Source organism: Botrytis deweyae (assembly GCF_014898535.1).
Source record: "Botrytis deweyae strain B1 chromosome Unknown BDEW_018, whole genome shotgun sequence".
Taxonomy (NCBI): domain Eukaryota; kingdom Fungi; phylum Ascomycota; class Leotiomycetes; order Helotiales; family Sclerotiniaceae; genus Botrytis; species Botrytis deweyae.
The window spans coordinates 396,792-421,120 of record NW_024066225.1 but is presented as its reverse complement, the minus strand read 5'-3'; the positions used below and the strand labels follow the sequence as shown (position 1 = coordinate 421,120).

At 43.4% G+C, this 24,329-nt stretch overlaps 7 protein-coding genes across 7 annotated transcripts; 5 read left to right on the top strand and 2 right to left on the bottom strand.

Moving 5' to 3' along the window:
- Positions 1 to 401: 401 nt before the first annotated feature.
- EAE98_007625 (uncharacterized protein) lies at positions 402 to 2,666 on the bottom strand (the record flags this gene model as incomplete). Its single annotated transcript, XM_038955248.1, has 3 exons — positions 402 to 1,181; positions 2,075 to 2,523; positions 2,585 to 2,666. 3 exons carry the CDS (start codon positions 2,664 to 2,666, stop codon positions 402 to 404), a joined length of 1,311 nt encoding a protein of 436 aa, XP_038808426.1.
- Positions 2,667 to 3,375: 709 nt separating this feature from the next.
- On the top strand, positions 3,376 to 6,024 carry EAE98_007624 (uncharacterized protein; the record flags this gene model as incomplete). Its single annotated transcript, XM_038955247.1, has 3 exons — positions 3,376 to 5,006; positions 5,040 to 5,295; positions 5,371 to 6,024. The coding sequence occupies 3 exons, from the start codon at positions 3,376 to 3,378 to the stop codon at positions 6,022 to 6,024; spliced, it is 2,541 nt and encodes an 846-aa protein (XP_038808425.1).
- A 348-nt stretch (positions 6,025 to 6,372) lies between these two features.
- EAE98_007623 (uncharacterized protein) lies at positions 6,373 to 7,656 on the top strand (the record flags this gene model as incomplete). The annotated part of the gene is made up of 1 exon (XM_038955246.1): positions 6,373 to 7,656. The coding sequence occupies one exon, from the start codon at positions 6,373 to 6,375 to the stop codon at positions 7,654 to 7,656; it is 1,284 nt and encodes a 427-aa protein (XP_038808424.1).
- A 2,196-nt stretch (positions 7,657 to 9,852) lies between these two features.
- On the bottom strand, positions 9,853 to 11,373 carry EAE98_007622 (uncharacterized protein; the record flags this gene model as incomplete). Its single annotated transcript, XM_038955245.1, has 3 exons — positions 9,853 to 10,634; positions 10,739 to 10,863; positions 11,162 to 11,373. 3 exons carry the CDS (start codon positions 11,371 to 11,373, stop codon positions 9,853 to 9,855), a joined length of 1,119 nt encoding a protein of 372 aa, XP_038808423.1.
- Positions 11,374 to 12,040: 667 nt separating this feature from the next.
- Positions 12,041 to 15,792, top strand: EAE98_007621 (uncharacterized protein). The gene is made up of 7 exons (XM_038955244.1): positions 12,041 to 12,794; positions 12,884 to 13,103; positions 13,309 to 13,778; positions 13,918 to 14,497; positions 14,564 to 14,726; positions 15,009 to 15,069; positions 15,176 to 15,792. Exons 1-7 carry the CDS (start codon positions 12,265 to 12,267, stop codon positions 15,261 to 15,263), a joined length of 2,112 nt encoding a protein of 703 aa, XP_038808422.1. The 5' UTR covers positions 12,041 to 12,264; the 3' UTR covers positions 15,264 to 15,792.
- Positions 15,793 to 19,275: 3,483 nt separating this feature from the next.
- EAE98_007620 (uncharacterized protein) lies at positions 19,276 to 21,382 on the top strand (the record flags this gene model as incomplete). The annotated part of the gene is made up of 2 exons (XM_038955243.1): positions 19,276 to 19,803; positions 19,853 to 21,382. 2 exons carry the CDS (start codon positions 19,276 to 19,278, stop codon positions 21,380 to 21,382), a joined length of 2,058 nt encoding a protein of 685 aa, XP_038808421.1.
- Positions 21,383 to 22,562: 1,180 nt separating this feature from the next.
- EAE98_007619 (uncharacterized protein) lies at positions 22,563 to 24,018 on the top strand (the record flags this gene model as incomplete). Its single annotated transcript, XM_038955242.1, has 4 exons — positions 22,563 to 22,661; positions 22,783 to 23,078; positions 23,185 to 23,505; positions 23,610 to 24,018. The coding sequence occupies 4 exons, from the start codon at positions 22,563 to 22,565 to the stop codon at positions 24,016 to 24,018; spliced, it is 1,125 nt and encodes a 374-aa protein (XP_038808420.1).
- Positions 24,019 to 24,329: the final 311 nt, after the last annotated feature.

Below are 24,329 nucleotides of genomic sequence, written 5' to 3'. Positions count from 1 at the left end.
GATCTCCGGCGCACACGCTTGTCGAATCATCTTGTTTCTGTTGCAGACTACCTGCAAGAACTGAATTAAAAGGACTCAATTGTTCCTTAGAATCTACAACGAGAGCCCGTGGATCTCGGAAGTCGAAGAGCTCTTGTGCGGGTGATTGGGTCGCCTGGTGCAATTTCGGATAATTATGTTTAATCCTGTGATCTGACAACTTTTGATCAATCACAATACCATTATTAATTAGATATCAGATTCAAAAAATTTCCCCAAAGTTTACGCACGTACGTACATTATCTACAATTCAACGCGACTATCCCCAGGCACTATGACTGCAACGGCTTGTTCTCCATCTAGTCTTTTCCCTATCGTAACTATATACGTTCAAAGAATGTTTTCCCTGGTGGTTCTCTGTTCTACTTTCCTTGTAGCCATCCGAGAAGGATCGCACGGGCGGTATCCATGGCCCTACGACCTCTCTCCACCGAAAGCTCAGCAGTGAAAGCCTCAGTTCTTACAGAAGCTGCAGTTCCTCTAGCTGTCGCCATCTCTCCATATGTCGCAGAAGTGATAGCTTGATCAGCCAATATTCGTGCTCTCTCTGCCGCAGCTACTACTGCCAGAGACTCATTTAGAGAGTCTGTCAAACTTATATCTAGCCTTACTACCGCATCACTGGCAGCCGTTGCGTATTTTTCGGCAATGGCACGTGCAGCAATGTCTTGCTTTCGAGCGTTATCGCACTCGCGGACCTTTGCCTGGGCAGCTTCGACTCTTAATAACACATCTTCCACCTTTGCTGAAGTTACCTCTGCGTGTTCTCGTAATTCGCGCGAGAGTTTTTGCGTCTGGCTTTCGTCCTCTTCATCTTCACCATCGTCATCTCCAGGAGCATGGTCCGGTTTCTCTGCGTCCTCCACATTGGTTGCTGCTTCTACGATAGCATTGGTCTTGCTTGTTATTCGTCGCGCTCCCTCTGTAATCTCTGCAAATGAGGCCCAGGCAGTAGTTCCGCATACAAAGAAGTCTGTGATTCGAATTGCTGTGGCTTTCAAGGAGTCGCGTTTGGCGGTTTTCGCAGCCTCAAATAACTGTTTATCGTACTCGGATACTTTTGACGCAAATTCACTTGTAGAAGAGGCGGCGATAGTGATGCGAGAGAGATCAGCTGCAACTGCGTGCGTAACAGCAAGCAGCTGTTTGCGATATTCGACATATACATAGATCCATGCAGCTACTAACATAGCGACGGTACTGAGACTCACAATTGGCAGGAGCATTAAATAGAACATACACCCGATTTCATAACGTGTGTCCAAAAGAAAAAGCACCTTTTTCAATATCACCTAATCGAAATTGGAAAATTGGAAAATGTAATTCAATCAATATAACTCCAAATTGAAAAAACTTTGTATCATAATATAGATCTCAATTGATAAAATCTATAAATAAAATTTGAATAGAATTAATCAAGAATTCATTGAATTGGAAGTGATTGAATGAAATTATGATTTTTAAAATAGTTTTCAGGTTTTTAAACTTTCGAAAATTGAAATTCATTCAACCACCTTCAATTCAATAAGCTTTTGATCGATTCTATTCAAATTTTATTTGTAGATTCTATCAATTGAGATCTATATTATGATACAAAGTTTTTTCAATTTGGAGTTATATTGATTGAATTGGAAGCAATTGAATTGTTTTCGTATCAGATTTAGCAAAAAGTTGATTAGATCAAAAAAAGTCACGTTTTGGACACACGTTATGAAATCGGGTATATCCCCATGGAAAGATGTCAAGTAGGGAAATAGGAAGAGTGCAACACAGCACCACCAGTCGAGGAGTTTATACAATCGAGAGATGTGTTCTGAGTATTCTAGATAACCGAAGCGAAATGGACCATAAAACTTTGCAGTTGGTGCAAAGAAGCCAATGGTGGCTATGCCTGCAAGGAGGGAGACATGGATCCATGGTCGCAAGGGAAGTGCGAGTCCATAATGGATGGAACTATACGTTAGTAAAACCACCAACGAGCCAACTGCTAGAGTTAGATCCAGTAAGATTTTCAAGACAAGCTAAAAAGTTTTACAAATTTAGAAGACTCGCTTTTGACGTAGGGTGCTAAACGTGTAGCCACTGCTTCGATGGCCGGTAGAGACTTCTTGAACTCAGACACTTCTGGATTCTCCTCAGCTGAACTGCTTTCGGGAAATCTCAGATAGCCCTTCGTATAAGCAAATACGAGACCTATAAGGAGTGCTGGGTTGTGAAATGGGTCTAAATCTACTAAGTTGAGGCGGAGGGTATGGAGTAGATACAAAATCGCCCCGCAAAAGACAAAGTTTGTGCCAGATGTTTTCGGACGAGACGCTTCTGGACTATCGCTGGCCAGACTGATATCAGGGAGCTTCAAGTAGCCACAGAAATGAGCTACGAGCAGAATGGCCACAAAAGTGGGATCTTTGAACGGCTCGAGGTCCAACCCATCGGCGTTGGATTTGGAAAGATAGTACAAGACTATAACGGAAATGATGAGGCCTACTCAAGTATAATGATCAGCTATCAGTCCGACGAAATCTGTAATTCTCACAGAACTTACCAGTACTACTTGCTGCGAATAATCTAGACGCCGCTCGAACAGAAAGGAAGATGTTCTCCCAGAATGGACTGGAGGAAGTCATGGTAAAAACACGATGCGCAATAGCAGTCGCCACGGGAAACGTTGGTATCCCGAGATAAAGAATTGAAGATCTAGCCGACACTCGACTAATATGATGGTTAATTTTCAATTCATTTGCAGGATTTTGGAACTCTTTTAAATCTTCTTCCTATCCACTGTTTGCCTGTGTATCGGCAATCAGCACTCCGTAGTGGACAGCTATCCAACGCTGCAGATGCATGTCAGATTCAAAACTGCCTATTGATTTACTTCCATACAACGGTAGCTTTCGTCATTTGCGGCTATATGTTTTATGGACTAGCATTGACAGATATGGGTCGTATTTCAGCTATACTCAGACCCCACCACCTTCGATCAATCCTACCTGCAGATGCATGTCAGACTTATGACTACCTATTGATTGACATATACCACCAATTGATTTACTTCTATACAACGGCGTTTTCTTATTTTAGATAGCTGCAGCTTTCTACATTCAACTCAGTATTTTTGAAAGAAACTTAAAGAGACACTGTCAACTTATTCTGTGGTTGGCGATTAATCTTTAGTGCTACACAGAAGTCAATTCTCGCTTCTTACTTGAGTTTACTTTGAGGCTATTTTGTTCAAAGAAAGCTCACTCGCGGTCAGTGTAATTTGTGACTCTTGTTCAACGTACGAACATTAAAATATTTATATTTTCGCCCGATTCTTCTCATGAGCTCGGTGCTATGGCACAACACATTACACTCTTCACTTTCCCGCAGGGTACTAAAGTACCAGCAACCCCACTAAATTATGACAATTTCAAAGGAGGAAGAAATCGCACAGAGGGCGCATTTCGTCTTATTGAAGTCAAGGGTCTCACGCTGAGCCTTCCAGTTCTGAATATCGTTGAATTTCCCGACATAAGATTTGGACATAATGCAGCACGCAAGCTCAAAAATCTTCCTATGTCTCGCATCAAGTACACAGCAATCAGCCATGTCTGGAATCCTTCCCCTGAGGTTGAACTTCAAATGAACGCTATGATTGACACGGACTTGTTTGGGGTAGAATTTGATCCTCTGTATGACGGAACAGGACTAAGACTGGTGAATCTTAGTTGGATTGGCCTGGACCAAATGGCAAATGCTGCCAAGATGCAAGGTTCCAATTACATATGGCTCGATCTTTGCTGTATCGACCAACCGGATAGGAAGGACAACGAGACGAAGTTTCAGATATCAATGATGGCCGATATCTACCGGCACGCGAACAATGTCATTGTTATGGTCGGCGGAGCTGGCTGTGTTAAGCACACCGATCAAGTTAGCCCGTGGATGGAAAGAGCTTGGACCCTTCAAGAAGCGATCCTTAACAGGAAGACCTTTGTTTGCGTGTTGTGGCCAAACTCTAAGAGAAATGTGACGTATATTTCCAAAGTACCACCCGTCGAGTGGAAGTTTCAACCGGTGATAGCCGCAAGACCCGCGCCAAGAATCTCGCCTGGGGACGTTTGCTGCCTCATTCCTCTCAAAGACCTAATCGACATGGCTGATGTGAATTTTTCTCAAATCAAGCCGTTAGGCTGTCCAGAAATTAGCGTTCTCGATGGAATGACGCTCAAGGCCGGTAGTGCACCAAGACTAGCGCTACGGGCAGCATTCTTAAACTCCCCTCTGGCGATAAAGTACACAGGCGTGTGGAGGAGCATGTTTATGCGAACATCGACTAAGTCTATTGACGTTGTCTACAGCATCATGGGGATATTTAACCTAGTAATCGACCCATTCAAAAAGAACCACGATCCTTCTTTCATGTTCAATGATTTGGCCCGGAAGACAGGAGCGACACCAAGTATTGGCTCATGGGGGTGGCTATCTATTGGCGGAGTTACTGGTAGCGACATCCCGTTGGATACCACATCTGGAATAATTCCACGGTTCCCTCACGATGAAGCGAAGGTTGCTTCCACGACCAATCAGCCTCCAGAGATGGATTTCGGAGGTAGGTGGGAATGGGTTGGTCATCATGTTGATCACTCCCCGTTCTATGTCACATCGCCAGGCTCTTACAGTACGAGCCACAATATCAACTTCATGACCCATTCTCAGCCACATATCATAAATGCGACCATGATTCCTGTGAACCATAAGCCCATGTTAATAGGCTCGAGACCGGTTGCGACTGCTGGCCGGAAAGGTGTGAAAAGAACAGTCTCTATGCTCAAGCTCATGAATTATTCAGGGCGATGTGTTCACAACGGCGACCTCGCTGGACCATGGAGCCGGCCTGGAAGTATTCAGGCCGTCTTTGTAGGGAAGGTTGGTGATATGAGCACAGCGGTCGAAGTTGCTAAACCTCTTTCTAATTATACAGGGTGAATGTACTTCCTCTTCTTCAAATATTCCAGGAGTGAAAAGAAATGGCAAATCGTTGCAAATGGTGCTTGGAATCCATCGACAGGATGGAAACTTCCTGTATCTAGTCGCTCAATCTTCAACGTCGGTTATCGTGCACAAGAGCGATTGAAGAAATGGTCGGCAGATGACAATGTGTGGGTAGACCAGAGGTATCAGCTATTTAGGCATAGTTATGGAGTAGAACCCTTGCGTGGATGGTTAAGCGATTACCCCAGGGAAAGGAAAATAAAATGGTTTGGATCCAAGGTAACTGCATCCCATCATGTTATAAGTTTTGTGGTGCATTCTATCAGAGATAACTAACAAGCTTCCTCATATTAGGGCTCCATACCCCCTATGGCTTCTGACCTTGTGTGGCGAAACTTTGAGTTCAATTACGATTTGTTGAAAAATTTCGTCTCTCTTATGAACAAAGTGAATGAGAACGACGATGATTCAGATGAAGAGGATCATCAAGATGAGGCGTATATCGAAAAAGAAGAGAATGCGCCACTAGACGATCTACTTAAACAAGGACACATCCACCACTTGCGAGTCCTATCCTGCATCGTCGACGAGAACCGTACCCCGCGAACCAGCACAACACCGACACCCTACAAGATCTTACAGCAAGGCTCGATGCCCATGACTTATAGTTACGGGGATTGGCTGAAAGCAGTACATATCAAGCTCATAAAATGCAATGTTGAGGGCCTCATGATACCTAATCCGTGGAGTAATAGCGAACCAGTGTTGAAATACCAGGTACGGATTGTGTTTGGTTATCGCGTCATGTATGTCCAAATGAGGCATAAAGGGAAGAGCGATCCGAGGTTCTATAACATGTACTGTGTGCCGTACAGGGCTTCCGGACAAAGTCGTCCAGTCCGCAACAGAAATAGTCTTATAGCCCCGCAAAATCCGAACTATGGGGCCGGATCTTATCAACTACCGGTCTCCTACGAGCCTGATGGGCCGTTATATCCATCTGCTTAGATTTATGAGCTTGGTCTTTTGGTGTTTCAATGAGCTTCAATGCTCCCCTGCAAAACTTTGGGACCAAATTTAGCAAATCAGAACTTGATGAGCCAAAGCGGGCTCTAGAATAATAATAAGTTGATTGGTGAAAACGACTTTCTACCTCGAATCAGAGAGTGCAAGATATCTGATTGGTCAAGATCAATCATAATCCTGCTTCAGTGAGAATTTCAACATACGCTTACTATGCTGTGTAACTGGATACTTTTCGACACAGCTTTATACTACCTCTACACCATTTGTCTCATTGGAACTGCAATCACCTGTATCCGCACCCCTTTCGATAACAATTGATTCTCTCCTGCAATGTCGGATGTTCCAGACGATATCAACACGCAATTTCTCGAGCAGTGGAAGAATCCCGGCGATGTCTTCTCCGTCCTCCTCATCGTCGGCGGTGACGTTATTCTCCTCGCTCTGGCCTGTCTCACCGGTAGGACATTCACACCTATCGCTTTCTCCTTCGGTTGGGTTGCATATGCCGTTTCCGCCGTTGTAGTCGCTGTTGGCGAAAACAAGCTGTTAGTGCGCTGTCCACCAGAGATCTCGCTGAAGGTAATTAATCTGAAGAATGGATACTGTCGCGAGAACAAGTCATGGCTGCTGGGGAGATTCATCAAGGATTATAATTTCTGGATGCCTGGCGATGTTAAGGAGCGACTTCTGCGTCCGCGTGTGCGTTGTGATGAGGAGAATAGTCATACTAAAGCTATTTCTTCGGGTTCATCAGCGATTCAGAAGTCTACTGAACCCACTGTGACGTTGGGTCGATCCGATGCCGCGCTGTGTATTGCTGTTTTTAAATGGATTGATGGTGCGGTTCCAGGTCTACCATCTCGTGATTGGGCCTGGTGGAGTGGTCTCTTTGTTTCACTGCTACAATTAGGTATCGCGGCAATCCCGTGGGGTCTTCACTCCAACTGGGGAATATTTCTTGCCACTGCCATCGGAGCATTACTAGCCTACCTTTCCGCCTCCCTACCCCAATGGCGTCAAGAAAAATGGTCCGCGGCAACCAGAGAGAAGGATGTAGCTGTGACGATAGGCAATGGAAATAAACACGTGATAGTAATTCTGGGTACTCAGCATGGCTTAGACATGGAAGATCTAGCTACTGGAAAGGCCCCTGATTTACTATCCACGCGTATCTATACTTCTATCCTAGCTGTCTTCTGGTTGGTATTGTTAATCACATGCTGTGGCATCAAAACAGACTCATGGTATCTGCTCGCCGTCGGTGGATTGGGTATGGCGCAAAACTTGATAGTCGCGAGCGTACCGCGGACTCCCGCAGCGCATGGTCTACCCATCGAGCTCGTTAGCAGTGGAAATGAAGACCAGGTTATTCCGGAAGTCTTTGCAGAGCCGAAAGTGATGTGGACGATAATGGAATTTGAGCAAAAGCATCGCGGGCGAGGTAACGCTCTTGTAAAGGAGTTCTTTCCTGGAAAGTTGCTTGATTGGGAGGAAAAGTGGTGGAACTCTGATGATTCGGATGAGAGACGAGAGCTCCTTGAAGGAGCGCGGCGCAAAGCATGGAGGAAAGCACATGAGGCGGCACGAATGGAGGGGGAGAAGGGGGAGAAGTAGCTCGAGAAATATTAGAATAAGAGCGAGGAGATATTTACATGAAGTCTACTTGAAAGGTAAATCTTCGTCACAAAAGCTTCCTTTCGAACGTAAGCTCAATAAACATATCCCGCTCATTTCCAGACAAAACAATACTTACCTCCTTTCTGAGACTAGAAACCCTAGCAACAAAATTCTGCAAACGCGCTGGATCGACTGCTCAATACAGATGCACCGGATTGCATACGTCCGGAATCTCGATATTCTTCCATAGTTGCAATTCCATACGTAACGGCCCCCATCGGAATAGAAGAATCAATTCCAGGCACGGCATTAATCCTCCCACAAAAGAAGAGATCCTATACGTGAGTATAAGACCAGAAAACCACCACCAGAAATTCAGCTCACACTTCAGGTTCTTTTCCAAGAAGAACAATCCCAGTTTTGACTGCATCGGTTCTTTTGGGGAGGTTCAGACGTAATCATTCAACATTGACGGGAATACTGAGATGATGGTTCCTGATACTATACTACCTGGAATAATTTGCAGAATGAGACTTACACAATTGATTACTCCTCACGCTCACCTCATTCATACAACCAAACTTCAGACCCGCAAAATAAATTAGCAGCATCGCATGAACAGCTCCATCTCACCAATCACCCATAAACAAACCCATCAAATTCTCGAGACCGAAACCCATCTTTCCCTCTCATCTACTCACTCCATATCATAGAAAACCTACATCCTCCATCCACTAACATAATCCCCAAAGTAAAAAATCTCCCAAACACGCCAACCCATCAATTTCACTCCCGAGGTCGCTAAAACAAAGCCCCGCCCCCTCTCCAACCCCACTTCTTATATCCACCTCATGGCCCCCACCAAACAAAGAAAGAGTTTTGATTCCATTTTTTCATCCAATTACACATCCGCACACATTAATATATACTCAAAGATCATTGAGAGGAACATCAACCAATCAAATAACAGCGTTTGTGGTTTAGTGGTAAAATCCATCGTTGCCATCTGTCCCTTCTCTCATCAGAAGAGTGCGATCACAACTTCGATGGGCCCCGGGTTCGATTCCCGGCGAACGCATCATTTTTTTCATGTTGTTGGTTGTGCGAACTGATACTTTTTACTTTTTCATGTACAGAGTGTATATAAGAGTTCTGGCCCCTGCTCACCGCATTCCTGTGACAAATGTGATAAAATCCCTGCGAAAATGAGGTTTTTTTATACAAATTATTATATCGATTATTTCATTCAAATCTTTATATTTTCTTTTTCAAAAAATTAGAATCAATAAATAATCAGAATTGAAATATAAAAAATTATTTGAAATATTTTTCACTATTTTTGTTGAATAGTTATATAATATTGAAATCAAATTTTTCCAAAAATTTTAACATATAATATTTTTCCTATACAAAATAAGCGAATTTTTCAAACTTTTTTGAATTTCCAATTTTAATCTTTTTAAAATATTATTAAAAAAATATTTAAAAATAAATGATATATTTTTTTGTATAATTTGAATAATTCTAAATCTTTTTATAATACTATATTCAATTTTATTTTATATATTTATAAATAAACTAAAATATAAAAAGCTGAATAATTATATATTTTAGTTGGAAAAGCGTTATATATACATTGAGCAGGGGCCAGAACTCTTACATACAGTATAGTATGTATGATGATCATAGTCAATTTTTTTCTTTTCCATTCATAACTTCTTCCCAAAACTTCCTCATTTACACCTATACATTTTGTAAGAATCATATCAGATATAAGCACTCTGAATTCGATACGATTTTGATCTTTCTATCTCAAAAACTTCCATCCACATACCCCTAAATCTCATTAACCCCCCTTCCCCCCCGCTTCCCCCAAAGAATTCCCAATTCGCAATTTCTAAGTGTTTTATCAAAATTTGGTCTTTCAAAAATACACATTCTTCATAAGTGATGTGCGTCTGGGATTGGCGAATTGCCCAAAGCAGACATTGTTTCTGACACGCCCCATTGTCTCGGTGAAACTGTTGAGCGCATAATAAGATGATAGATCTTCAGAGACGGAAAGACATGATGAGATATGTACTTTTAAGAGCGATGGGACGAGTTCAAATATCTTGTTGTGATTCGAGCTATTCTTCAAATAACGAAGCTCATAGTGCATTATTGATCTACTCCTCAAGTGCCGACAACCTTTCAAGGAGTAATAACAAATTTCCCAATTCCACCCTTCCCAGCAAAAACCTCTTGACAACCTTTTCTAATACCATCAATGTCCTCAAGCTTAACTTCAGAGCCTACAATCGGTCTGAGCTTTCCTTCTTTAACCAACTCTCCTAGCCTTTCCAAGTCCTCCCGACTTGGTTCCATCATCAGATAGCTATAGCTTCTCCCGTTCCAACTGGCCCACTTTCTTAAACTCCAATCTAAGAAATCCATAATTTTGACCATCCACCAACTTAATTTGACCTTGACACCTCCTTCAGATACCCCAGCAGTATGGCGACTCATACGCTCGATAGTATTGGTGCCACCGGGTATCATAGAAATGGAGACTATGACTCCCCCCTTTTTAACAAGAGAACCAAGAGAAAGTGAGCAGGATGTTGTGTCGAAGAGAAAATCTACACTCTCTTTCCCTATTGCCTTGACGACATCTTCTTTCGTATAATCTACTGTTTCAATTCCCTTCCCTAACAATTCCTCTGCTCTACCTATCTTTCCTGTACTCAAAGTGGTGATGACCCTCCCGGCTCCAAACACATTCTTGGCGAGCTGAACAGCGATACTACCCGTTCCACTCATACCAGCAGGGATAAGTACAGTCTTACCTTTTAATCCGCCTGGCAACTGACTGTCTGCTCGGAGTACAGATTGATAGGCTGTCAGTGCTGCGAGTGGCACAGCGGCAGCTTCGGAATGAGAAAGGGATGATGGCTTTTGAGCTACAGCTGCAGAAGTCGAGAGACAGTATTGTGCTTAAATAGGAAGTCAATTATGTTAATTAAACACCGGAGTACTTTTCAAAGCTGGGAAGAGGGGGGTCCAACGACCGGAAAACGAAAAAAGAGACAGCGCATACCAATGGTTCCACGATGACGTTCAGGTACGCGAGAGTAGACTGCGTCGCCAGGCTTGACGTGGGTGACGGAAGAACCAGTGGAGACAACAGTACCCGATACATCGTAGCCCATCAAGTAGGGGAACCTGGAAAATATCAGAAAAAAGTAGAGATAACACAGAGAAAGCGAAAGTCGATGCAAGATCGCCTGGAATTGCAGCAGAATTACATCCGTTCTCCTGAATTTCATGACAATACACATTCCAGGAGATCTTGAAGGGTGTGAATCATTCGCAAGGCTGGATAAAATGACCATCTCGTGCGCATGAGAATATCTCAGACATAGCGTGGACTATGATTACCTGATATAGTCTCATTCTCACATTCCTCATCATAGGATTGACTTCCTTCATCCATCTATGTCACGGTAGAGAAAGTACGTACTTAACATCGAACATCATCTTTGCATACCCGCCAGCCATCTTGACATCGATAGGATTGACACTAGCCGCTTCCACTTTGATCAATATATCATTTTCATGCGTGATTTTCGGAGTTGGAATGGTTGCTATGTCGTATGTATCTGGTTTTCCAAACTTGGAGAGAGCGAGTGCACGCATTGTTGCTGGAACCTTGGTGGCGAATTTAGATTCCATCTTTGTTTAGGAACGGAGAAAGTATAGAGAGTAGAGTTGACTCGGAATAGAAAAGATGGACCGCAAAGAAGTAGATTTACCACAATATATACTGATATTGAAAACAGAGGGAATTAAAAGGGGACTTATTTTCTAGGTGGAGACTATCGAAGGAGAAAAGTCCGCCCGACTCGGAGACTTTTTGATATGAAGAATGACCTCGGGAGCTTTGATTGGGCGGGGCATGTGACGAACGACGGGAAAGATCGAGAATTAGAAATCAATATCATAATAGAGTCACGCTGGTGATTCTTGTAATACTTTATATTGTCAAGAATCCAAGGATTAATGAAGAGAAAAGGGAAGTTGTGTCATAACGAGATGGAACGGGATAATTGCTCTCCGAAGTAGGTCAAAAATCACTGATTTGAGGAAACTCTCCTCCGTTATTAATTACCATGAAAAGGCGAAATACTCTGATGAAACATCACACGATCCCAGTGAGTGTGCAAACGAGTGACGGAAGAAAATGTGTACCGGTAGGTGATAATTTTGAGTGCATACCTAGGTAGGTAGGTATCAACAGCATATCTATCGATAACATCTCAAAGTCACGTGTGACTTGACGCAACCACAATTTTGAAATTTAAAGTCCTCAACCTCAACCCCCTCTCATCCCCTGAGACTTTTGGTCTCGATAATGAACAACAATTTTTATTCTGTTTGTCGTCGAATTCTCGAATCATTCTTTGACACTCTCAAACAGGAAAGGGTCGAGATAAAAACTTACCTGGTAGCCACTTCCCTTACCTAAACAGGAGATACCCACTACACGTGCTAGTTACCCAACCTCTACACCTCGCAAACAGAATTCCTCTACACACCCACCTGTCAACAATTTCGAGTAAAATCATGGCTCTTACTCTAAAACCAGTAGATGTTCCATCCTTCTGTACAACTCAACTCCACCTCTTGGACCAAGAACTTCAATCCGAGCTGTCCGAAACTTCGACCCTCATAACTGGAACCTCACCCACTTCCCTTCAACGAGCTGGTCTTGCTATTACAAATCTCGTTTTGATATCTCAAAGAACGGGATTGGGAGGAAAAACCGTTGTTGAGTTGGGTCCCGATCCGGCAACTTCTAGTTCTGGCTCTGGAGCCAAAGGTAAAGGTGGTAGTGGGGGCTCGGGAGAAGGTGAATTACAAGAACATGGGATACGGGTTGGCGATATTGTGGCGGTTAGTGAACAGCCCAGTGGTAGTGCAAAGAAGAGGGAAGTCAAAGAGTTAGAGGAGAAGGGGAGTAGAGGTGTGGTGACGAAAGTAGGGAGGAGTGCGGTGTGGGTTGCGCTGGATGAGAATGGGAAGGGCGAGGAGAATGTTGGGGGTATGAAAAGGTGTTGGGTGGTCAAGCTCGCAAATGATGTCACGTACAAAAGGTTTGTTTATTCTATGTTGATTTGATCTGTTGGATTGATAGCCGATTGAGTGAGAGGAGAATAGGGTGGGTTGCTAATTGGTAACTTAGAATGAATGGTACCATGGGAAAATTGGGGAAGATGCAAGAAGCGGAATATTCGAATTTCGTGAGGGTTTTATTTGGATTGTCATCACCTTCACCAGTTCCAGAAAACCTGGGGGATACGGGAATTGAGTGGCTGGATCCAAGTTTAAATGATAGTCAAAAGCATGCCATTAAGTTTGCACTTGCTTCGAGAGAGATGGCTTTGATTCATGGGCCACCTGGAGTGAGTATCCTAGATTTCTTTTCTGGCATTCAGCGGGTCATTTCAAAGTACTATCAAATATCTCCACATTAATGGATGATGGCACTGTGGTTGCAATTTTTTGAATCATGCAAAATACAATCAGTTTCAACGGATCGTTATCAAAATGTCAAGAATAATAGATAGAGGAATCACGTCGCTCGAGAAACTTGCTAACAGTTGATAGACTGGTAAAACCCATACCTTGATTGAACTTATTCTGCAGATGCTCAAGCAGAATCTCAGAGTCTTGGTGTGTGGGCCATCCAATATATCCGTGGATAATATTGTTGAGCGACTTGCACCACATAAGGTACCTATTGTACGCCTGGGTCATCCAGCGAGACTTTTGCCATCAGTTGTCAATCATTCTCTTGATGTCCTTACACAGACTTCAGAAGCGGCTGCGATTGTGCAAGATGTACGAAAAGAAATGGATACCAAACAAGCTTCAATAAAAAAGACCAAGAGTGGCAGAGAACGAAAAGCTATATATGGCGATCTCAAGGAACTTCGTAAAGAGTTTCGAGAACGGGAAAGGAAATGTGTCAATACTTTAGTGGGCAGTTCAAAAGTCGTACTTGCAACCTTGCATGGTGCTGGAGGATTTCAACTGAGGGATGAGAAATTTGACGTTGTGATCATTGATGAAGCGAGGTAAGAGTGTAATGTTTTCTCTGAATTTGCGGCATCCAATTCCAATCATCTATGTCATGTTTTTCTCTTTTTCTGATCGTCTCTCGTTTTTCTCAGCGATTCCCCTTTAGAAGATGATTACTAACTTCTTATGCTATAGTCAAGCTTTGGAAGCTCAATGTTGGGTACCTTTGCTATCAGCTAGTAAAGTTGTTCTTGCCGGAGATCATCTCCAGTTGCCCCCAACAATCAAATCACTAAATTCCAAGACTAAAACGAAATCACAAGACACAGAGACAGAGGGTATCATTAAGGGGATGACTTTGGAGACCACTCTGTTTGACCGATTACTAAAATTACATGGCACTGGAATCAAAGTCATGCTTACTACACAATACCGCATGCATGAAAAGATCATGAGATTTCCCTCGGACGAGTTATATGAATCAAAACTTGTCGCAGCTGAAGCAGTTAAGGCAAGACTTCTCACAGAACTACCTTATGATGTTGAAGAAACAGAGGATACTATTGAGCCCCTGATATTCTTCGACACTCAGGGTGGTGACTTCCCGGAAAAGAGCGAAGAGGAGAGTGTTGATAAGAAAGCCGGCAAGGGAATGTTAGGTGAAAGTAAAAGTAACGAAATGGAAGCGGTTCTCGTGAGACGACATGTCCAGAATCTTGTCGATGCTGGGTTGAAGCCAGAGGATATTGCAGTTGTAACGCCATACAACGCTCAGGTGAGAATGATAGCAGTTTTTTTGTGCCTCATAATCTTTCCTCTGAAGTAATACTAACCCAAAAAGCTCGCATTAATGTCTCGGTCGATGAAGGAGGCCTTTCCCGGCATCGAACTGGGCAGTGTTGATGGGTTTCAAGGAAGGGAAAAAGAAGCAATCATTGTTTCCCTCGTTCGAAGTAACAGCGAACGCGAAGTGGGATTTTTAGGAGAGAGGCGCAGATTGAACGGTACGTCCTCCCTTTTGCATGAATTTCTTCATCTGTTCTCTACTTCTAGAACCATTGAACCCTTCTTTGCATGAATTTCGTTAAACACCCGCTCCCGCATCCCAGCATGATCACTGTTAAAGCAGATCTCCCGCAAACCAAATCAAACGGTTCTTGGGCTATAGCATGTTTGATAATCGACCTCACACAACGAATGCTAAGCATTTGCACTTCCAAATATCTATGCACAAGTAATAATGAGGAAATCATGATCATGCAACTGATATAACCTGCAAAATCTAGTCGCTATGACCCGACCACGACGCTCACTGACAATCATTGGTGATTCGGAAACTGTCTCGAGGTAAGTTCAGACCTCCTTTTCACCTTCTTATACTCTGTATATATTTATTTCCTTGATCCAATCTGGTTGAGACCATATGCTGACAATTGATGTATGATCGATGCAGAGGTAGTAAATTTCTCAAACGATGGATGGACTTTCTGGAAGAAAATGCCGACTTACGATACCCATCCGTAGCGGAGTTGAACTCGTAATGACCATCAATCAATTAGGATTTCGGTCGAAAAATCCAAAAACCGTTACGCCTTCAATGGCACTCTAGTTCCCGTCCCAAAGTTTGAGATCCATGAACGAAATTATGCAGTGCAGTTACGCATGGAGCTTGGAGGATGTGCCTCGGAAGCTTTTCGCTCCTCGCATTTCTTTTTGGTCTTTGCTGACGACCCACAAAAGTGTCCATAAACACCATCGCTGTCGTGCCACGCGATTTTGATCTTTCCCTTTCGAGAAGAGGGTGTGCATCAGACGAATGACGAACTCGATCTCAAGGACCCCCTGTAGTTTCATGTAGAGTTTGGCAGTGGCACGGATCCCAAGGTGTGCTTCGTACCGAGAACCTTTTCACGAAATCCACTGGTGCCATCTCCAAAAAGACTTGATAATCAACCCGTTTTTTTTCTCTCTTGTCAAAGAGTCAAAGACCCCCAAATTTTGATTATGGATGGCGGCGTTAGCTGTCACATCTGTATATTGCATGGAAAGTATGAAGACGACATGACCTATCGCATCTCCAACGATTGAGAAAATTGTGGGGATGCATACGGGGGGTTGAACTTTTAGTGTCGAATGCAATGTTTGACATGACATGATATGATAATAATGATATGATATGATATCCTCCTTCGAAGCGCGCGCAGGCAGGCTAAAAAGTTTACGAAAGATAGATTTATGCCGCGTGCGTGCGTGCAGGAAAAAGCTAATCGCGAATTGGAGATTGAGTTCCCGTTTTTGCATTTTCGGACTTGCTCGTTTGGGGGATAGATCTAGATGTACAGTATGCAATGTAATATGTAACGGAGGTAGCTAAGCACCGAGGCAACCCACTCTTGAGAACCTTTTTGTCGCGGTTGCGGTTGATTAGGAGCTAGGAGCTAGGAGCTAGGAGCTAGGAGGGGTTTTTTTATTTTTTTATTTTTATGAGCGATACTGGACTGGCGCTATTGATCGGTTTTGATAGTGTGTGTATGTTTTCTAGGTATGGAGTAGGTGGTAATTCATTTTCTGTGCTATGCCGCTGGGGCCGCGGATCATTGGGGTTTGTGTTGTTTGCTTTGGAGAATGGGAAGAATAGGAAGATGTCATGTATCGTATGTGTAGGTATTGTGAGTATGTAAATTCGGGTAAATATATATATACCTAGGCTAGGTAGCTAGTATATCTATCCATTATTCTCTTCAGTAACCTTGGGTTGTACGGTATCGGTATCGGTAGGTATGCTAGATGGATATGGATATGGATATGGATATGGATACATCAAGTCGAGATTTGAGAGATATACCAGTATGCAGTAGCATGAATGGAGGGAGGATTGTTGGTATGGTGTGGTATGGTATAGTATTTTATGCTATGTAGTTATAGGATTTTCTTGAATGTGTAATCTTACTACCTATATACAGAGGACATACTGTAATTGTAATTCGTAACTCTGCTTGTATTTTTTTATAAGAGATAAAAGATTATCTTGAGTCTGTCTGTTTGCTGCAGGATTTAGAATTGAGAATTTAGGATTGAGAATTGAGAATTGAAAGGGTTTATTCATTCATTCGTCGGTTGGAGATACGAGCTCGAACGCATCCCCTGGATATTTATGCGATACATACTGCTTTATAGGTAGGTAGGCTCGTAGGTAGGTAGGTAGCTATCTGTATGGAGTATGGAGGACTGCTTGGCGCTGTCTTATGTATCCCATGGGGTGGGAAGAAGGAGGATCTTTTGAGAGTATATCTAGAGCATAGTATACTATGTAAGGTATACTATGCAAGGTGGGAGGGATAATGGATGGATGGGTGAGGTGCAGGTGCAGTGAGGTGCATGTTCAACTTAACCGTTATCTGAGATAGTGTGGTCTTTGTGCTTTGAGTTTGTGCTGCGAATAGTATCTTGGGATATCTAGGTAGAGGGAAGCATGTATGTATGTATATAGAGTTTGGTGAAGATGTAGGTTTGTTGATTGTGATTGTGATTGTGATTTTGGAGGGTGGAATAGGAGGTGTGATTTTGTTTTATGGAGTGTGAGTATGAGTATATGTGTGAGTAACTTCAATATTTTATTACCTGAGAGTAAGTAAGTAGTTCGTCGCTATGTAAAGAGATTTACAGGATTTACAGGATTGGCATAGACAGGATTTACATAGGGACGATAGTAATAATACTAAGTATCTCGCTTTGGATGAAGGGGTTGAATTTTAATTTAGTCGAGTAGTACTTGCTTGGTACTTCCACTTCCACTTACAGAACATATTCATAATATGATTAACATCCATAACATCCATACCAGTCATACTAACCATGATAAGGTTGCTACATCCATAACCACTTAACCTCCAACACACCCTGCATGAATAGACTATCACCAATGCTCCACCCGCCATCCGCATCCATCATCCATCACTCATCATCCATCAATCACAAGTATTCTCCTCTCTCCCTCATTCAAAGATAGAAAGGCTCAAAAGCAAACACAGTGGATTCGCGGCACCAAGCACGAATAAGGATTGCTATCCTTTCTCTCCCGGGGGACGTTAACTCTTTTCGGATGATGTTGTGAGTTCGTTCATCAACGGAAAGAAAAAGGAATTTTCGCATGGTTTGGTTCGACCTAGGTAGGTAAAGCTATACCGCGGAAGATTATGGTGATTCGGTGATTGATTTGATTCATTGAGATTATTATTATTAGCTGGTTTCTTATTTCTTTAAAGATCTTTTTAGCTTGTTTTCTGCTTCTTCTTCGTCTTCTTCTTCGGTACATGATTCTCCCTTTTTCGGATTTCCACTTTTGACATGTACTTGTCTAACTGTGTTCGTCTTGAGTAGTTAAAATGTTGAATTCCAGTTGATGGGCGATGAGTATGTATGGATGGATGGAGATATGTATGTAGGAAGTAGGATGAATGTGTATGTATGGATATATGGATATATGTATGATGTGATTGATATAATTGATATGATTGATTGATTAATTAACCAAACCCCTCTCGAGTTGAGCATTCGAGCTTCAAGCCTTCGTGGGGTAAAATTCTTGTGCATTGCAGACAACAACTCATACCTTCCTAGGTTCCTAGCTTTAAGCACACTATTCAAGCTATTCATACTATTCATACTATTCATACTATTCATACTATTCATACTACCCTTACTATTTCGTGCAGTCGCTTCTCGAGTAGGTTGGTACAATATCTTCTTCCTTGTTCTTGTCAATACATTTTACAGGAGATGCGAAGAAGGCGAAGAAATGCAAAGAAATGCTAAAAAATGTAATAAAAAAATCTACAAAATACTAAGAAACGCTGGGAGATGCTGGCTCAGATACTGCGAGATACTGGAAGATATTCGTATTATTACCAATCTTTTCAACCCACCTCCTCCCTCCCTCCCACTTCAATGCATGCTTCAATGCTTCAATGCTTCAATGCTTCAATGCTCCATACAGCCGCCTCAACAGGGATGAAAACGATCATTCCATTCAACCTTACCATTGTGGGTTTGGTTTGAATCTTTTAGTTCTATTCTTGAATCGATCTCCCCGTCCTTTCAATTTTCCTTCTTGTCATTTATCTTGTTTCATGGTCGCTCCTTGTCAGTAGCTTACTTCTGTCGCAGAATATATGATACGTGTGATGCGCCCTGGATCGATAAAGTTCCCTGGGTAAAGGGACCCATTGACCCATTTCATTGAATAGTACGGAGTTGCTTAAAAGAGTGAGAGAGAGAGAGAGGGCAGAGAGATAATATATATACTCACATTTATACTCGACTGCCGTACATTCAACCCTGAGGAGCCATGATGAAATTTTAACATCTAATTCGACTGGGGAAACCACTGAGACTCTTCAAACTTCTCGTCGTTCGGAACTTGCGAATATGCCTAGGAGTCGTTCCACATCTATCAAACAATCCACTGTCACAATAGATTTATCCTTCATCCTCGACCCACTTATGAATACAGGCAGACTGAAGGACCCGTTCTAATATCCGGCTCTCAGTAAAATGAGTAAATTTACAAAGGCCGGGACCTGGAAGACGGAAACTTCAGGTCGAACAAATACCGCTTCGACCATTCGTGGAAAGATTTCTGCTCCTATCCCCATCCAGGACGACGACGAATTTCCCATTCGCTCTCCAGGAACTGGTATAGCAACGCCTCTTGGATCTCTCAATTCTGATGGAATCGAAAAAGTTATGAGGGGGTCCGCCATTTCTGGCCGCGATAGTGCTCTGGCACATGGAGAGATGGGGACTGGCAGTTATATCGAACCGCCCAGGCGAATAGGAACCACCCCTTTACCATCCGATCGGCCGTCATATAATGCCCCCTCACGTAGGACAGAGGATTACAGCGTTCCAAGGAGCTCATCGCCTGTTGGCAGACCATCAGGGTCAGTACTCTCGAAGCCGGCGCGAAAGAAGTCGACTTTCAAAGGAGTGTTTGGCAAAATATTTGGCAAGAAAAAGAAGGATGCTGCAAATAAAAAGCAGGGCGTTGGTGCTCTGCAGAGTGAACAGCATCACCGCAGCGTGAGTAGAGGCATGTTGCGTTACGTTACTCTTGTCTAATAATTTGTAGGACCCATCTGCGCTCAGCCGAAGTCCACTGAACACCGCGACCTCACCCAAACGATCTACTTCCATGCCGATCAATGAGTTTAATCGAGCCCTCCGATCGCATTCTCCTTTCGTAGATACCAGCTTGAAGGAACAGCTTAACACAGAGCGGGACCCAAACCGTATATCCACACAAACACAAAGCACAACGACAAGAACGAGGCTTACAACGGGGAGACTATACACTCCAGATAAAACACCAGGATATGTGAATTGGACAGGGCTCTCGCCACGACCTGCAAGTGCTCAAGCTAAAAGCAGTAAAGCTCCCTCTGACGAGGCGCTTCCTGGTTCAATTGGAATGGCAGTTACAATTAGCAGTCACCCAAACAGGCGTTCAAGGTCTCTTGGTCAATTGCGTGAAGCCGCAAGAATTGCGGGAGGAATCGATAGACGTCGGAGCGATGAAATTCGTTATTGGAGAGCCAGCTACGATCCAGGGCCATTATCTCCATTATCATCAGACAAAGCGGAAGTGGAGGAGCCTAGGTCAATAAATGAACCGGAAAGTCCACGATTAATAGATTCTCAGGACCAGCCACAGCCTTTCAATTTTGGTCATCTGAGTGGATTGAGTGGCATGAAGATCACCCAGGCTGCCGACCTGGCAACAAGAGTTGATCGTATCGAGTCTAGATTGGTCGAAATGGAGAAGACGGTATTTCAGATTCATCGGCGACTAAACGAAAATGGAGACAATGTCACACTTCAAGATCCCCCCAAAGGATGCAAGAGAGATCGCAGCTCTTCTGCTCGTCGTCCTCCAACTGATAATTCAGAAACGACTTTACCAGGCTTACCCCGGCATCGACATTGGCACGAATTTGGAGCTCAGAGCCGACTCTCGAATAATAATCCTCACCGCCCAACATCATCGTCTCATAATTCTTACCACCCTGATTTTGATGATACAATGCAAGCTCCATATGCCGCAACGACAGATGAACGTGTGCACTTAAGCAGCTCCCACACCACTGGTCGACCTCTTTCAACCTCGACTACTATTCGAGGTCTTCCATCTAGCTCTCCTACCATTCAAAAAGATGCCCATTTAACAATGGAGCACTACAACAATTTAACAAATATGTTCTTGGCGGAACAATCAGCTCGCGAACAACTTGAAAGCATTGTCCTCACCTTACAACGACAAATGGCTTCTTATCCTTCGATAGCATCCACATCATACCCCACCCCTGACTCTGCTACTGGAGGTGGCCCTATTCTTGATACCACATCATCGTCCAAAGGCACATCTGAAGGCTTTGGCGTGGAAAGTGATGATGACGCATACGCAGCAGGTTCCGAATTTTTTCAAACCCCTAAAGAAGAATTAGGAGGTCAGAACTTTGGAGATGAAGTTTTTGGGACTGGAAAGGGTTACGGAAGCGGCAGTTCAAGACTGACTGTCGACACTGGGAATGGTGATGCAAGGACGTTGAGTTTAAGCCAGATCACGATGGGGAAGGGTGTTCAACCTAGTTTGAACTTTTAAAGTCCAACCATCCAAGAAAAGGAGAGCTGCAGAAATAACTGGATGATTTTTTATATATCTCGGTTGCCTCATCGCGTATGGATTCCCATCATTTATTTGCCTTGTTTGATTTTGACTTTCAGGATGATACCATGAACATCTATTTTATTTTTATTTTTTCCTTCATATCCCATTCTCCTGCATTTGCATTTCTGTATTATATTATAAGTACCCTGATTTCGAGCATGTCTTGCCTTTGCCTTTTATCTGCATATCATGAACCTCGTGGTCATTCCAACATGGAAAGTTTGATATTTTTTTTGTCAGATCTCGTTTGTTAGTTTTCTTCCAAATGTATTTATAGAGGGGTTTGGATGGAGTTTGGGTTGGATGACGGAATGGAATTGGAGTTTTCCACGATTGTGGACAGAGGAAGGAGGGGAATGGGTGTCCCGATTAATTCGAGGTCGGCTTCCCTTTTTGTGTTTTCGTATTATTGTATTATTTAGTGGTAGAATGAGGAGATGTGAATAGGGGGGAAAAGCGATTAGAAGTGTGGGTGGAAATGATGTTTGAGCATTTATCTTTACACAGCGAGCAACTAGTTTGGCGGGGATTTTCAATAAGAAGAATTAGGAATTGAATATACCTAAATACATGTATAAATGGTCTCATCTCAAAGTTATTATTTTACTATACAATTTGTCATGTTGGATTGGTGATATTATTGAGCATGTGGTAGATTGAATCGTGGTAGATTGAATCAAGAGTCGCAAATCTATTCTTGATTACCTACCTAGGTACCTAGGTATTGGAAACTGGGTAATGTTATGTAAATCGATTAGATCAATGACAATGTTGAGGATTGGTGATTTAAAGCTTGAATTTGGTTGGTGATTGAGAATATGAGGGATGTATTGATATCTATAGAATTGGCACTAGCATTAGCCTTTCCTTATAGTCTTGACTATTCTCCTGAGTAGGCTGAGCTACGAGTAGTCGGTATCTTCAATAACCTTAAGCTTTCCCCGCCTCCGCGGGGGTTAGCGTCATTCCACATCCCTGTTGAACCGAGGCCGAGGCAAAACTGTCCGACCTCAATCTTGTCTCATAAATACAACATCCAGCTCTCCAAAATGTTTCCACCCATATCCTATCTATCCTCCACACCATCCCATCTCAAAACGACCGTCTATTCACCATGGCCGGACCCGTCAGACAACCAATTGATCTCCCGGCTCTGGAGAAATATATCGAGACGCATGTTCCAGAAATCACCACCCCGATTGAGATTACACAAGTGCGTATGCTGTTCTCTTCTATCTCCCTCCTCATTGCAACTCGTGAACTTTGCGGTACCTGATATTCGATATTCGATATTCGATACTCGATAGATGCTAATTCATTTCATCTCATCAAAGTTCGGATTCGGACAATCAAATCCTACATACCAACTGCAGTCTTCCAATGGGTACAAATACGTGATGCGCAAGAAACCCCCGGGAAAACTCGTCTCGAAAACGGCGCATCAGGTTGAGCGCGAATACCGCGTCATTCATGCGTTGGGGAAGACGGATGTGCCGGTCCCGAAAACGTATTGTTTGTGTGAGGATGAGGGGGTGATTGGTACACCGTTTTATATTATGGAATTTTTGGATGGGAGGATTATTGAGGATCCTGGGATGCCGGGAGTGAGAGAGGTGGAGAGGAGAGAGATGTGTGTTGTTGTTTTTTACTTCTTCTTCTTGTTCTGGCTTTTTCTTATTCGACAATTGAAGTTATGGGAGAGGGAAATGCTAATGTGGTGTTTAATGAATAAATAGGTGGCACGATGCTATCCGTACTCTAGCCAAACTCCATCGAGTGGATATATCCGAAGCCGGCCTGACGAGTTTTGGCAAAGCAAACGGATTCTACGATCGCCAGATTAAAACGTTTGGGACCATCAGCGCCGCGCAAGCTTCGACGGTGGATATCGAGACCAAGAAACCCGTGGGTCAGATTCCACATATTGACGAGATCTTGGGATTTTTTAGAGACAAGAAATATCAGCCACAAGATCGAGGAACATTGGTGCATGGCGATTATAAAATTGATAATCTCGTTTTTCACAAGACGGAACCGAGGGTGATTGGGATTCTGGAGTATGTATTTTTTCCCCCTCTCTTCGTATAATTTTCGATGCATGTGAGCATAAAGTAATAAAAATAAATAAACCCCCAAACTAACATCCCCTCCCCCCTTCTAGCTGGGAAATGTCCACCATCGGCCACCCCCTCTCCGATCTCGTCAACCTCCTCTCCCCACACAGCGTGCGACACGAAAAAAAATTCGCCTCGCTCCCGCAATTTCGCGACGAGGACATCCCCGGTCTGCCCGCGCAATCCGAACTCCTCTCCTGGTATCGGGACACGGCGGGCTGGGATCCCGAGCCCGATTTGTCGTGGGGCGTCGCGTTTGGTTTCTTTAGGAATACGTGTATTTATCAGGGGATTGCGGCGCGCTGGGCCGTGAGGCAGGCGAGTAGTGCGATGGCCGAGGTGCATGCGCGGGCGAGGTGGCCGATGGGGGAGTTGTGTTGGAAGTTTGTGGGGGTGGCGAGGAGGGGGAGGGAGGAGGGCGAGGGGGAGAGGGAGAGGGAGAGGGCGAAATTGTAGGGGAGAGGGGGGTGTGTTGGGGGGAGGGGGGAGGTTTATCGCAATGGAGAATAAATGAATAATTGGAATTGTGTGAGTGAGTGAGTGAGTGAGTGAGTATATGATATGGGAATTTTAATGGTCGTTCATTTTTCTTGTGGAATACTTCATTCCCTCCATAATTAAAATATAAATTTTCATCATTTCCATTGCTATGTATGGAAACCCGAGCTGAGCTAAGCTAAGCTAAGCTAAGCTATACATATCCCCACCTGTGATATGATACGAGGTCCCCTCAATATCCCATTCCTATTTTCGCTCGGGGGATATCG